Here is a 14018-nt window from a genome sequence, read left to right as displayed (position 1 = left end):
TTCTTGATCACACATTTTCCTTCTGTTGAGAACGTTTTGTTCTTTGGTGTGTTCATTCTCGGAGTGTGTGTGTGTGTGTGTGTTTAAAGTAGAATGACTGCCAGGATACAAATTTATACAAAGCAGATTCGTGAGAGAGCACTGCGCTGCGAGTAAAATCAGCAGTGAGTGGAGGTGAAATGTGTGACGCTGATTGAAAGAAGATAAGTGTGTGTGTGTGTGTGTGTGTGTGTGTGTGTGTGTATCCGTTGGGGCTCCTTCCTATGTTTGATGTCACAGGATGAAAAGAGTTCACAAATAACATGATTTTAACCGCATCAGCCGGAGGCAACAGAAATAGTCACAGATCCCCCACTGCCACATTTCCTTATCAGCATTCTTTTGGTCTAATTGTTTTCTGTCGATGACATTTGTTTTTGCAGGTACAGCAGGTTATTTTCAGCACGCGGCTCCGGTGGGAGGGAGGGAGGGAGGAGGGGGGCTGTCTACATAAATCATCCCCGAGCAGAGAGACATGTTGTGCTGGAGCTGACCCAGAAAGACAAAAGTGTAATATTTTCCCCTCATGAGCTCACTCTGCAGAAACTTTCAACTACGAACTCTCGCGTTGCTTTGCGTGTTCACGCTCCATCTCTCTCCGTGAAATAAAGAAAGAAAGGAGGACTCGCGTCACAGTCCCAGCTGACGCGGCGCTGGGAGCTCGCGGGCATCAAAAAAGAGGTGAGAAATTGTCGTTTTTTCTTTACTCATCTTTAACATTAATAACAATAAATCTATGAAGTAACCTAACACGTCTCTGCTCGGCGGTAGCAACCTGTTTCTGCACGCACCTTTGCTCAATGCGGTGCATTTGACACCTAGACCCCGCTACACACTGATAGCGTCTATTGATAAAACCACGGGCTGCGCGGAAGCTCGCATTTATTTTTTTCTTGCTACTCTGCGTTTGTCTCCACGTACATTTTGACCGACGGCTTCACGCGACGCTTTTAAACGAACCGAGCCGCGTGCCCCCCCCACACAAAAAAAGCCTGCCGATGTGAAGGAACAGCCCCGTTCACGCGGCGCCGCTCTCCCCGTCAAAGGCGACATTGTGTTCGGTCTCTGGCATCTGCTGGCGGCTGCTGCGGACAGGACGGTGCGATTCATCCTCGGCCGGGTCAGCAGAGACGGCTCGGCTGCTTCAGCTGTAGGTCCGACACCGACACGCTGATGTGGTGCTAAACTAACTCACTTAACCACGGATACGATCATTTAGAGCTCGCAGCGTGACTTTAAATCACATTGAGACTTGTTGACGCGATGCGAGTGGAAAAGTCTAAAAATATTCATGTCAAAAAAAAGACAGGAAAAAAAGCGCGTGTTAAGCATTTCCTCTACGTCCCCAGATATTGATCCAATGCTTCAAACTACCATATATCCACATGTCTGCAGTAGACAGAGGAAGCGGTCAGATATATTACTTAAGAACAAACTCCATCACAAGCGAAAGTCCTGCGTTTAAATAGCACATCTTAAGTAAAAGTGCTCCATGCGTAAACGTGTTACTATAATATATACATTATTTTGTGGTCGAGGTGCATCTATTTTTTTTTATACACTGTAGTTGAGTATTTAAATTTCTAACAGTGCATCACAGCTTTTAAAATCATCACGTCTAAAGACAAAATCTTAATTTCTAAGGGTCTCTGTTTAGTTGTAGTGGAGTTGCAGTTTCACCTGAAGTAGAAATGCTAAAATAAAGTACCTCTAAATTGTAGGCTATGCTGAGAGTGCTTCTGCGGACAGAGCGTTTGCCTGATTTAATGTTCTTTATAGCACAGCAGTGGATTTCGTTGGTGTGCAGAAGAGGAAGAAGAAGAAGAGGAAGTGTGTAGCCTGCCGCCTCTGGAGAGGCCAGTGATGACTTTCCATGTCAATGGTCCCCTCTCAGCTCCAGGAAAGAGGAAATAATGTGAGCGCTGCTGCAGGAGAGCGTCGGAATGAAAACAGTGACGCCCTGCGACTTCTAAAGTGCAGCGGAAGGAGATGATAGAGGGGGAATTAAGAAACATGACTTATGATCGGCAGAGGTAGAAAAAGACACGGGCCGTCTTTCTGCAGCTCTATAGAGCTATCTAGTGCATCGCATGAGCACAGTGAGCTTCAGTGTCTTTTTTCGACATGCGGAACGTATCTTCTTGGTTAGTTTTGGCCCTCTTTCAAAGGCTGCCAACATTGAGGCTTTTATTACTTGTGTGTGGGGGGGGTGCTCGGTATTCAAGTGTGCCGATGCCGTACCATAATCCATAGGAAGCCTGGTATGGGTACAGCGGGATACTTGTGCAATGCAAAAAGTTATTACTTCGCGGTATGCAGAGCCCAGAGGCATGCACATATTTGACAACCATTTGTGATTTTACTGCCGGGAAGCAGTGGGAGTTAAGTCAACGCAGAGCGGTGAAGGAGCAACGCAGTGGAAGCCAGTAAACCGTCAGACTTGCTCTTATTGCTCTTGTTTTCAGGCTCTTAACAGAAGAGCAAAAATACCTCGCTCACATAACATCTTTAACTTTCTAATTACCTGTAAGTGTAGAAAAATGAGAAACAAGGAGTTTGATTCAGCAACACTTAAATGATCTCCAAAGTGTTGGTCCGCAGCCTTTGTCTATTATTATACTTAATGTGTAACCTGGTTTGTCATTTTAAGTGTATTTCTTCTCTGCGTTTCTGTGAGCTTATCTGTGTGTCGAAGATTCTTCTTGTTCAAATGTGCTGACAAAATTACCCCCAAAAAAATCAAATTTAAAAAGGAATAATGTCGGTTTTTAAATTGTTTCTGGTGTCCAAATGCTGGCCGGTCAGGAGACGAGCCAGAAACATATCTGGTTATCTAACAGTGAGAGAGATTGTGTGTGTTTGTGTGTGTGTGTGCGTGCAGCAGGCATGGAGCAGAGGTAAGGGTTCATTCACGGATGGCCAGTTCCACTCCTGGAGAGCACATTCCTGCAGCACAGCGGCGTCACGATGAGCCCACCGGCCTCCGCTTCAGTCGCCATCTATCCACCCATCTATCGCCATGGTGAGAGAGAGAGAGAGCTCCCGGACCCTGACTCTGTTGCTGTGGTGATCCTGTAGCAGAGCAACAGTCACTATGGGAACGTCCAGGATGTTCCGTATTTTCGTGGTCCTGGGCTCGGCCTTCATGATCCTTCTGATCATCATCTACTGGGACGACGTCGGAGCCTCCCACCTGTACTTGCACACTCCCGTCTCGCCGGGCCCCAAAATCCCCCATCCCCCTCCTCATCATCATCATCATCATCAGCCTCAAACCTCACGGACACCGTCCTTCCTGTCAGACATCGACGCCTTCGTGAACCAGTTCCTAGAGCCGGGAACCGGCGAGCCCACAGACCCCGCCCCCGCCGACACAAGCAACCAATCGGAGAAAGCAGAGGAGCGGTATGTACCGCGGCGGGAGTGGAAGATCCACCTGACCCCAGTGGCAGCCGAGCTCCGGGACAGACAGGTGACTATCTGAAGTTATCATCATGGTCTTTAATAGTACTGGTAGGATTCAATGTTTTCCACATAGCAAGAAAAGCACCGGTATAAATAACACGAGTCATGAATAATATTGAAGGATGTCGGTGAGCGAGCTGCATGCTGGCTCACATCATTTTAAACTGAACCAAACTAGGTATATTCTTTCTGTATTGCTGACAATGCAATTCTTGTGTTTCAATATAAAACATGTCATACCTTACTTTGAGATAGATGATCCTGTTTTGCCTACATAAGCTAAACTCTCAAATGCCGAATGTGTCTTAACACAAGCAGACTTGCTAAAATAAGTCTAAAATTGCTAAATTTCCTTTTAAAGAGCCACGGCCAACACCCACACAGGTGCTTTCACTTATTTTGCCTAATTTGACCCGTTCCCTGGACTGTGTGGGCATGTAAACACCGTTTGATTGACAGCTCTCTGACCCTCTTATGAATTCACATTTGAATCCTTCTCATTGGCTCGTGTAGTTTTGTGACCTCATGTAAGTCCAGCAGAGCTCCACCCACAGGGCAGTCAGAACACGTGAAAACCCCCGTGTGGCTGTACGGGGCCTTAAAGTCAGGTACTATGGAAAGAAGAAGTGAACAAAGACATCGTTTTAAATCGCTAATAATTCATGTGTCTGTGCTCGACCAAATGGTACGACCAGGAGCAGCGGCGGCGGTTACTCCAGGAGATGTGCGCCAACGACAGCGTGGCGTTTCCTGGCAAAAACCGCTCCTTTGACGACATTCCCAACAGGGAGCTGGACCACCTGATCGTGGACGACAGGCACGGTGTCATCTACTGCTATGTTCCCAAGGTAAGCGGACACATTTACTGCTTTAACGTTAACGTTTAGTGCACTTGTGATGCAAGTCTGGCAGACTAAACGATCAAATACTTAAAATTACACTCATGGTGATTTGTGCTCTTTTCAATAAATGGTGAATAAGAGCTGGAACACTGGGTTGTAGTTTTGAGTATGTTTTTGTCCCATCCATACAACACACACACACACACACACACACATCTATAATGAATACCCACTAGACTTTTACACATGGTCCTCCTCTTAGGTCGCGTGCAGTAACTGGAAGCGCATCATGATAGTCCTCAGTGAAAGCCTGCTGCGGGACGGCGTCCCCCAGAGAGACCCGTTGGCCATCCCCGGGGACCTGGTCCACAACAGCAGCATGCACTTTACCTTCAACAAGTTCTGGAAACGATACGGCAAGTTTGCAAGGCACCTCATGAAGGTTTGTATAGTTACTATTCCATGTAACACATATCACATCTGCTAGCTTTAATTCCCTGTTAGTGATTCTGTGATTCATTTTTGAAGGTGAAGCTGAAGAAATACACCAAGTTCATTTTTGTGCGGGACCCCTTTGTGCGCCTCATCTCCGCCTACCGGAATAAATTCGAGCTGCGCAACGAGGACTTCTATCGGCGCTTCGCACAGGTCATGCTGCGCCGCTACGCCAACCAGCCGACACCGCCGGCCTCTGTGGACGAGGCGTTCGACGGGGGCATCCACCCCTCCTTCTCCAACTTCATCCAGTACCTCCTGGACCCTCAGACGGAGAAGGAGATGCCCTTCAACGAGCACTGGCGGCAGGTGTACCGGCTGTGCCACCCGTGCCAGATTCAGTACGACTTTGTGGGCCACCTGGAGACGGCGGAGGACGACGCCGAGCACCTCCTGCGCCAGCTGCGGGTGGACAACGTGGTGGAGTTCCCCACCTCCCACAGGAACCTCACGGCCAGCACCTGGGAGTCCGATTGGTTCAGCACACTGTCTGCCGAGGCTCGGAGAGAACTCTACAAGCTGTATGAAGCCGACTTCAGGCTCTTTGGCTACGACAGACCAGACTCCATCCTCAATGAGTGACCCACGTTTCTACGAAACTCACCCAGCCACACACACAGACACACGTTTTTTTTTATGTAATGAAATAATGCTACACTCCAACAGCAGTGACACCTCCCCTTGTTCTGGAGTTTGCAGATGTATCCTCCAGGCTTGTGTGTGTGTGTGTGTGTGTGTCCTACACTGAATGTGCACACTGTTAAGGACGCTCGCTGCTCTAAAGAAGCACACTAATGAGGTGAATCCAGGTTAATTGCCATTATCAACCGTTTTCTTTACAAATCACAAAGATAACAAGAAGCACACGACGGTTGACATCGTGCAAGCAGCGCGTGTCCCCGACGCGTCGCACATTCAAATGTAGTCCTCAACCCAAAACTCCGCTCCCAACGTTGATGTCACGCCACGCCCCGTCACGTCACGGTTGAGTCGTGACTCACTGCGACGGTCACGCAGGCTTTTGTAGCAGGATGCCGAGTTGATGTCACAGAGCCGTACATGTTGGCGATGTCGCGGGAACCCTTTTGGTCGTGACGCCGACACGTATGCAATGAACAGGGAAACGTGGGCGCCGAGTGAAAGCAAGGTGTTTGTAGATTAGTTTTTAAGAGTGTCAGTGGTCGTGTAATTTATTTCACATTGTGGAAGCACAATGTTTAGGTGGAGGACGAAAGGGATTTTTTTAATGCGTGTTTAAAAAGACGTCGGAGACATCAGAGACAGGTAGACTTCTTTTATACCTCACGCAGACGAAGCGGATACTCGTTTGTTACACAACACGTTCTGCACCACCTTATTACATTAATAGATTAATTCATTTCAGACACGTTAGCAGCTTGCTCCCTTCGACCAGTTTTCAAAGCATGATGATATCTCATCGTACAGAAGCGCAGCAGTTCCAGTGAACGTCTGCCCGCACATCTGGATTTGTCTCAGCTCGTCTAATGAGGCAGGAACCTGGAGTTTCTACTTTCTATTCATTTCGTCTCAGCTGGATGTACAGAGGTGAGCCCGTATTCCAAAGGGAACGGGATCTTTTAATGCTTGTTGTGTTGCCATGACGCCGTTATCATCAGCGTTTGATCACACACACACACACACCCGCACGCGAGCGAGCTGCAGTTATTAACGTTGGCCTACATCGGGTAACCCTGGAGACTGCAGCAGTGCAGTTTCACGGGCAGCGTTTTCGTGGGATGCACGGTGTCTTGGAGCGAGGAGCCGTGCACATAATGTGGAGCCAAAACCGAGTGGGTTGTTTGTTTTTCTAGTATTTGCAGTGGAGATCCATCACTCCACATGTGTTAATGCAAAAGGAGGCTATGCCAGTATTAATGAAGGGGGTTAAGAGCGGGGATCAATCAATGATCGGAGCGCGGATCGGGCTGCATGTTTTATACGAGGAGATAAGACCGTGCCTTTTGGTTGCAAAAGTTTACACAGCAAAAAAAAAAAAAAAAAAAAAGTATTTTTGTAGAAGGACTTAATTTTTACTTTGAACACGATGCAGTGAGAACTGTATGAAGGTACACTTGATACACCGGGATATTCTCTCTCTCTCTCTCTCTCTCTCTGTGCTCGTGTCCAGTGGATTGCTTTCTTTGTGTGTCATTTAACACGGGATTACTGTGTGGTTTGTACTGTATGTGATTATTCTGCAAGTCACTAAGCTGTATGTGTCTCAATGCCTTCTGGGTTATTTGTTTCGTACACATTTGGGGCTTTTTGTGACTCCTGAATGACTTAGTTCAGTGAGTTCTGGTTAGGATGGGATTCATTCCGAGTCAATGAGTGGTTTTTCCAGATGTCTGCCATCGTCGTGTGGTGTGGTTTTTTTTTTTCTCCCATGTAGGTCTAAGTGTTCACACAGAAAAGCAGGTCAATGCTCGGCACAAAAACAAAAGAAAAGAGACCGAGTCATCACACACTCCCACCTCACCAGTGTTTGGATCGTCAGGTTTTTATATCTCTTTTGTATTTTGGTTTTGCTCTTCTGTCTTATTTTCTTGTTTTACAGTCCCAATGTCAAACATGTCAGACTTTTTGCTCTCGGCTGTATTTTCTGTAAAAGCACAAACAGCAACACAGTAAGATGGAGTCATTTTGTAAAGGGAACAGTTTATTTATTAGCAGAATAAAACCTGAATACATGCTGCTTCTGGAATGGGAATCTTTGGGTGGCAAGAGATCTTTATGAAGATTAGTTGGACTGGCGGCATGTTTTTATTTTTAATGGTACACAGTGACCCGAAGCTTCAACAGCATGGATACTGTTAAACGGTTTAAAGGTCTGTTGAAGCTGTGGTGCCACATCTTGTCCTACATTAGTGTCCCTGACCAAAAAAAAAAAAAATCTATTTTTGTGATTCCTGTTTTTGCTAAACATGTATTCATATTTCATTAAGTCACAAAAGACTTTGTCTGACAAACGCGTTCCCTCTCTCATGTTTATGGAAAATGCAAAGTGTTCATTCAGTGTTATGGTGTCATGCGTCATCTGGTCTTCGTTAAAGAGAAATAAAGGTTGTGGGGCATGGTGGGATACGCATTAGTCTCTCTTTATGAATTAAGATTTCTTCCTCATTTCACATTAGATAATATTGGCACAAGGATGTCCCTTCAAATAATTATTTGTATTATTGTCTCACCACCATGAAGCAGAATAGTCTGTAGTGAGGGCTGACATAACAGCCTTGTGGGAATGGGGGAGGGTAATACTCCTTATCAGTGCAACAGGAAAGGAAAACTGCACCCACAGAAATGTAAACAGGAAATGTGGACAAGTCTATCGAAATCAAGGAAACCTCTGGATGTTTATGCCTGAAACATTAACATGCCGTCTTCACGACACATTCATGAAGGTATACGTGCACATGCGAAACACCAAAGAGCCGTCATCACAAACCTGATGGGATCAAAGAGAACTTGGGATAAGGAGTTGTGTGCCAGGCAGGAGAATAATCGTACTTCTACCCGGTCACTTTAAGACAATGTTACTTTGAACCAGTTGTAGTGCACAACATAAAACCCAAACAATTCATCAAGTTTCATCAATTAAGTCAGCTGTATTTCACACAAATATAAAGTAATCAAATCCAAAGTCTATGGTTCATATAAAATATAGTCTTACACACAAAGTGTCCATTAAATCAAAAAACTATTTCAAATATGAAAATCAAATACGTTGAGTAATTAAATTAAATGAGGAATCCCGATAAATCTCAATCTTTTTTGTTGAAGAGGTGTGGCATGAGTGTGAGTGTGCATGTGTGTGTGTTTGGGTCCTTTCCAAACTAAATGAATATAATTCAGTTCAAGGTTTGTAGGTATGAAGGAAGGCAGTTAATTTCAGTCACATGCAGTTCAGTGTGAGTGCGTACGTGTGTGTGTGTGTGTGTGTGTGTGTGTGTGTGTGTGTGTGTGTGCGCATGCATGAAAGCAGTTCATGTCAATTTGAGGGAAAAGGAGGAGAAGCCTGCAGAGTTGCATTAGAGGGAACTTATCTTCATGGCCAGGAGGCCCACAGTTGCATCCAAGCAGGTCCAAGCTGTAGCTGAACCAGATCCTTTGTAAACCACTTACTCCCGGGATCAGCACACCTCCACCGAGGCCTTGTCATCCAGGAAAGTTCACGAAACCACAGCCAGTTCTTGGATCTCAGAAACTGAATAACACTTCAATGATCTCCTCCTTTAGGCGCTCTCACTCCTCCCTCTGTTCTCCTCCATGCTGCTTCTGTTAGTAGATGCTCCCCTCCCCCCGGCTCACAGGTGTGACTCATTTATCTCCTCACTTTCCACACCTTTGTTTCCTGTCAAGGTTGGAGAAGGGCTATTCTGTGCATTGTGTTTCTTTTCTCCCTTTCTGCTACAAGGTGTCACTGTGTACATCTTCATAAAAACCTTCATTACAAGACCTTTTGGAGACAGTTCAGACAAGATGTGAGGGTAGCAAGATCTGCAACATGGGTGTGATCCCTCACTGGCTTCCCACCAGCCTGCGTCTCCACAGGCATCTGTAGTGGTGGGCGAAGGTGTGCGCCTGGGTGAACAGCATCATAAGAAGAAGACAGCTCCCATCCTCAGCAATGGTGTAACAGCGATGTTAAGCCTTCACATAAACAGAAACACGAGCTCCGTTTTGCCTGTTTTATTTTTTAAAGTTTTCACTGAACATGAGGTTGTGACATGAGAGCATCATGCTTTAAAATCATCCCTCCAGTGGTCACAGTGAGGAACTGCATTCAATTTGTGGCTAAAACACAATGTTAATATCAGTACAAAGACTATTAGTAAAACCAATTAGTGTGATTACTACAATTAAGAGTATTATACAATTGGAATACCTGCATTAATGCTTTTATAGTCACGTTAGTACCAGAGTTGATAATAAATGTATTAACTGCAGGTATTTGTGTCACAGCTGACGTTAATCAATTTAATATAACTAACTTTAGACTTGTCAGATTAGCTATTGCTGCTTTATGTTGCAGTTGCGCCTCCAGTTTATCTTCAGTCACATGATAATATAATAAAAAAGGGAGGGAGACAAACATTCAAGTACACTTTAAAAGCAAAACATAGTTCAGTCAATAAAAAAGAAATTAAAATGAATCCAATACATATTTCTGGGACATCCAGACATTGTACTTCCCCCAGTTTCACAACTATCGTTCAGTTAGCACCATGTTTTAGCACCACATGTGAAACTCAACAACAGTCCACGTTATTCTGTGAACTCACTAAGTTTTCTTACCAGAGCCGGGTTACACAAAACGCTGCTTTAAAGTACTTTTTATATATCTGTGAACATATTTTGTCATCGTGATACCTTCACGACCGTGCAAGATGCTGTTACAAAACTTTACAAGTGTGTAATTAAGATAAAAATGGTTGAGTTTGAAGATGGGTGTAGGTAGTAGGGGGGTTGGAAGTAGGGAAGGCCCCCCCCCCACCTGGCCTAATTTGGCATCCCGCCTGGTGTGATCCCATCGCAAGATGTTCTCCACTTTAGCTTAGCATTAAGACTGGAAACGGGAGGAAACAGCAGGCCTGGCTCCATCTGAAGGCTGCAAACCTACTTGCATCGGCACTAATTCAATATCTTTATCTTGTTTATTTAATTCCTGCAAAACCAAAGAGTAAACATGTCAAGTTGTCTCTGCTCCGGGGGGCAAGAACTGGTCAGGCTCAAGATAGTTGTTTTTAAACTACAAATGAATTTGAATTAGTGAGCTTCAGAGGTGCTGGTAGGGAGATTTTGTTACCCGTGTGGACAGATCCAGGCTTGCTGTTTGGTGATTCCCAGATATTATGCTGAGCTAAGCTAACTGGCTGCTGGTTACCATGAGATGTGAGAATATCAATCTCCTCATCTAACTCTCGGCAAGAAAAGAAAATGATTATATTTCCAAAATGTTGAACTATTACATTTTCTATTAGGTTGACGAGCGTATTCAGTTTATTTCTTCACATTTTCTCAAAGAGGTATTGCTTGTTCTCCGGTAACCATTTTAATCTTAGCACCACTGTGGAGCAAACTGAAATGCTTTTTCAAAATCTAAATATAGAAACAATTTTACATTGAATTGCATTCTGCTGCCATGTCAGTACACTTTGTTTGCTTTCCATCCAACCGAGCTCGGACAGTCTCATCCTCGGGCCGTGCCTTCCCTCTCTCGCTCAGTTCCACTCTAGGCTATACCTTTGATGAGGTATCCATTGAAGGTGATGTAGACATCTACGTCATCGCTGTAAATCGCATTCTCTCTCTCCCTCTTGTACAGGCGGATCCACACCTCATCCTTCAGCTTCAGCTCCAGCATCAGGCTCTGACTCTGCATGATGGAGCGGTCGCTGGGCTGGGCATACACGATGGCCTGCTCCGTCTCGTTGTGCATGATGTGCAGATACGTCTCTTTGAAGTTCCACGTGTGGATGTTGACGTTGAAGAAGTAGATCCCCGGGACTTGGCAGAGGAATTTCCCATCGAACATGTTGAAGTGGTCGTCTTGGTTGACGAAGACTGTGTCAAACACAAGCGCCTGGTAGGACTCCAGGCTGTGGAGGGATTTGCGACGGCCGACGGAGAAGGCAGAGTACTGGACTTTGCAGGGGTCTCCTGGGAGACCCGCCTGGCCCTTAGAACCTTTTGAGCCCATGGAACCTCTGGAGCCTGAGGGGCCTTCTTGTCCAGCTTTACCTGGAGTTCCTCTGTCGCCACGTTCACCTTTGTCACCTGCGCAGAGCGATGTTAGTCACACTGCTGTCAGAAATTAAGCCACATTGCCTTCCCTGGTTTAGTTCAATTCAAGATAAACATGTCTATAAATTCCACTTAAAGAGAATCCGTGGGAGCTACTTTGACAAGTATACTCCAAGAATCCTGAAGTAGGCCCCTAAATCACCTAAAAGCTCTGTCTGTAAATCAGCATATGTGAACTTTTAAAGCAGCAAAAGACAACTGATGTTTGGCCATATGTGGTGGTCAAACTGCATCAACAAAGACAAAAAGTGGTCTCAAGTACATGTACATGGGCCGCTAACGGATATCGTACCTTTGAGGATGGTCATGTTGATGTAGGTGCGGACCTCTGGCACATGGTTGAACCCTGCTGTGGGAGGCTGGGCTCCGCTGCCCTCTGCTGGCTCCAGGTGGTTGCAGCAGTGATGACAGAGGACACAAGGAACATTTGGAGGAGGCACCAGGGCCACCAGGGAGCTGAGGGACAGAAGGGTGAGGACACCCAACATAGCTGTGCCTGCAGTAAGGACAGAGGAAAAGGTCAGATCATTGGACGTTTCAGTTACTCTTCAGCTTTGAAGTCATTCCTGCTGGTGGATCTGGACCCACTGCGAATGATACAAAATGAAGTGATCAAGACATTATGGTTCATCATCTGGTGTACATGAATGTCTGTAATAAATCATGTCTGTGATAGATAATATAGTAAACACAATTACATAATCCATCAAATAGTTTTGACATTTCACTTAAAGTACACATGTCAACATCGTGATGGTGCTAGAGGAAAAGTCTGAGGATCACCAAAGTCATTGGGATTCATCCTCTGGGGACCATGAATGTCTGTAAAAAAATCTCATAACAAATCATCTAAAAGTAAGAGCTATTTCAGTATGGATAAAAGTGGTGGACTGACCGACCAACACACATTGTCATCCATAGATCCATGCCTGGGCATTTGGTGGGCATTTGGTTAACAGATGTAAGTGGTCTTGGTGCAGAATATGGAACTAAAAAGGTCTGAATACTGTATAAGACGAGGCAAAACCATGGAGAGCTTTAAAAGCAATTAAAATGGTTTTAAACAAAGAGAGTGGAAGTTAATGTGAGCAGGAGGAGATGAAGGCATAGATGAGTTACTGCCATGTTTTTAGGCACCAACGGTCTGATTTTGATTCATTGTTGATCAAACACAACTGCAAGATTTAGTTCACTGAATAAGAATCATGCAGAATTTTGCCTTTTCAATACATTTGAATGATTAAGAGAAACTAATAGAATCAGAAGTTCACATGGGGAAAGAGGAAAATCAACAGAACCAAAGACTTTTCCTCTCTATTTAGGAAACACATGTACTCGTCCAAATATCAGTTGTTCAGCAGCTGCTCAGGGAATAAAACATGATGTGTCCTGGATGTAGTTCCCAGAGCAGTGGAAAAGAGAAAGAGGAATCTTCAACCTTGAGCCAGAAAAAACATTTATCAACTCAAAGAAAAGAAACAGGAGTCAGGAATTGAGGGGGGGAAAAAACTGATAAAGTGAAGCATTCTTACAAAAGAATAAGTATATTTCTTCATGAGTTGACCATGCATTCACAGCGGCATTTTAAAATGCCAAGAAGTTTACTGCTCTCATACATCCACAGAGCTGAGAGGTCAAAATGTGCCTCAAAGACTCACTAATGTGCTTCTCATCCAAATCCCACAAGTAAGGGAAATGTCAAAATACAAAATAATGGGAGCAGGCATGGCTACAAGGATCATCAATCATATGAACAATTACCCTGCAGGCAGCCTATAATGCATCACCTTTCAGCTCAGGAAAGGTTGACTCATCACAACTCCTTATTCTATCCAGACGCAGTCAGTGGTGTGGCTTTTCTCATGCAGAGGGCCAAGCTGAGGAGTTTTCTATGGAAACGCGATGGCTGTCTGCCAGACTCTCAGTGATCAGCCAGTTTTTGTGTACTGTAAGTAGAACATTGTGTGCTGCTGTGTTTATACGGGACAGCTGTATCCCTACTGACTATGGACGACTCAGGAAAAGACCACTAACACAGATATTCTGAGCGTTCAAAAACTTCAATGTCTGTTGTAGTTTTTCTGCGACCAACAAGAGAAAACACAACTTGCACCAATGCTGTTGTCTCGCAATGGAATTCTAAAAGTGGACCAAAGGGTATTTGTGCGCTGCTACAGTGAGTTACCAGTTTATTAGGTACATACATACACTCTAATACAATCCACATTTTGTATCTTTCTGAAAGTTTTTTTAAAACTGTCAGAGAACCGTCTGTCATTTGGAGGATGGAGGAAATCAAATGACCACAAAGAGACACAAAATGACCACAAAGAGACTCAAAATGACAACAAA

At 44.8% G+C, this 14018-nt stretch overlaps 2 protein-coding genes across 7 annotated transcripts in view; one reads left to right on the top strand and one right to left on the bottom strand.

The window, feature by feature from the left end:
- The first annotated feature begins 625 nt into the window (after nt 1–625).
- LOC116400434 (carbohydrate sulfotransferase 12-like) lies at nt 626–8408 on the top strand. 6 transcript variants are annotated; one of them, XM_031878264.1, is made up of 5 exons: nt 626–720; nt 1824–3511; nt 4200–4352; nt 4609–4788; nt 4875–8408. In XM_031878264.1, the coding sequence occupies exons 2-5, from the start codon at nt 3134–3136 to the stop codon at nt 5421–5423; spliced, it is 1260 nt and encodes a 419-aa protein (XP_031734124.1). In that variant the 5' UTR covers nt 626–720; nt 1824–3133; the 3' UTR covers nt 5424–8408. The 6 variants fall into 6 exon arrangements, with proteins under 6 accessions (XP_031734124.1, XP_031734123.1, XP_031734128.1 ...); XM_031878263.1 differs by having other exon boundaries at nt 634–720; nt 1819–3511; XM_031878268.1 differs by having other exon boundaries at nt 635–720; nt 2921–3511.
- A 985-nt stretch (nt 8409–9393) lies between these two features.
- Nucleotides 9394–14018, bottom strand: part of c1qtnf6a (C1q and TNF related 6a) — a 6119-nt gene continuing 1494 nt past the window's right edge. The window contains exons 2-3 of the mRNA XM_031878243.1: nt 11959–12162; nt 9394–11639 (exon numbers count right to left, since the gene is read on the bottom strand). Coding sequence (XP_031734103.1) covers nt 11095–11639; nt 11959–12154 — 741 coding nt within the window. The 5' untranslated portion in view covers nt 12155–12162 and the 3' untranslated portion in view covers nt 9394–11094. The remainder of the gene's footprint in view (nt 11640–11958; nt 12163–14018) is intronic.

This window comes from Anarrhichthys ocellatus, unplaced genomic scaffold (assembly GCF_004355925.1).
Source record: "Anarrhichthys ocellatus isolate YVR2014 unplaced genomic scaffold, GSC_Weel_1.0 scaffold170, whole genome shotgun sequence".
Taxonomy (NCBI): Eukaryota; Metazoa; Chordata; class Actinopteri; order Perciformes; family Anarhichadidae; genus Anarrhichthys; species Anarrhichthys ocellatus.
The sequence above is the reverse complement of the archived record's forward strand: the minus strand, read 5'-3'. Positions and strand labels throughout refer to the sequence as shown.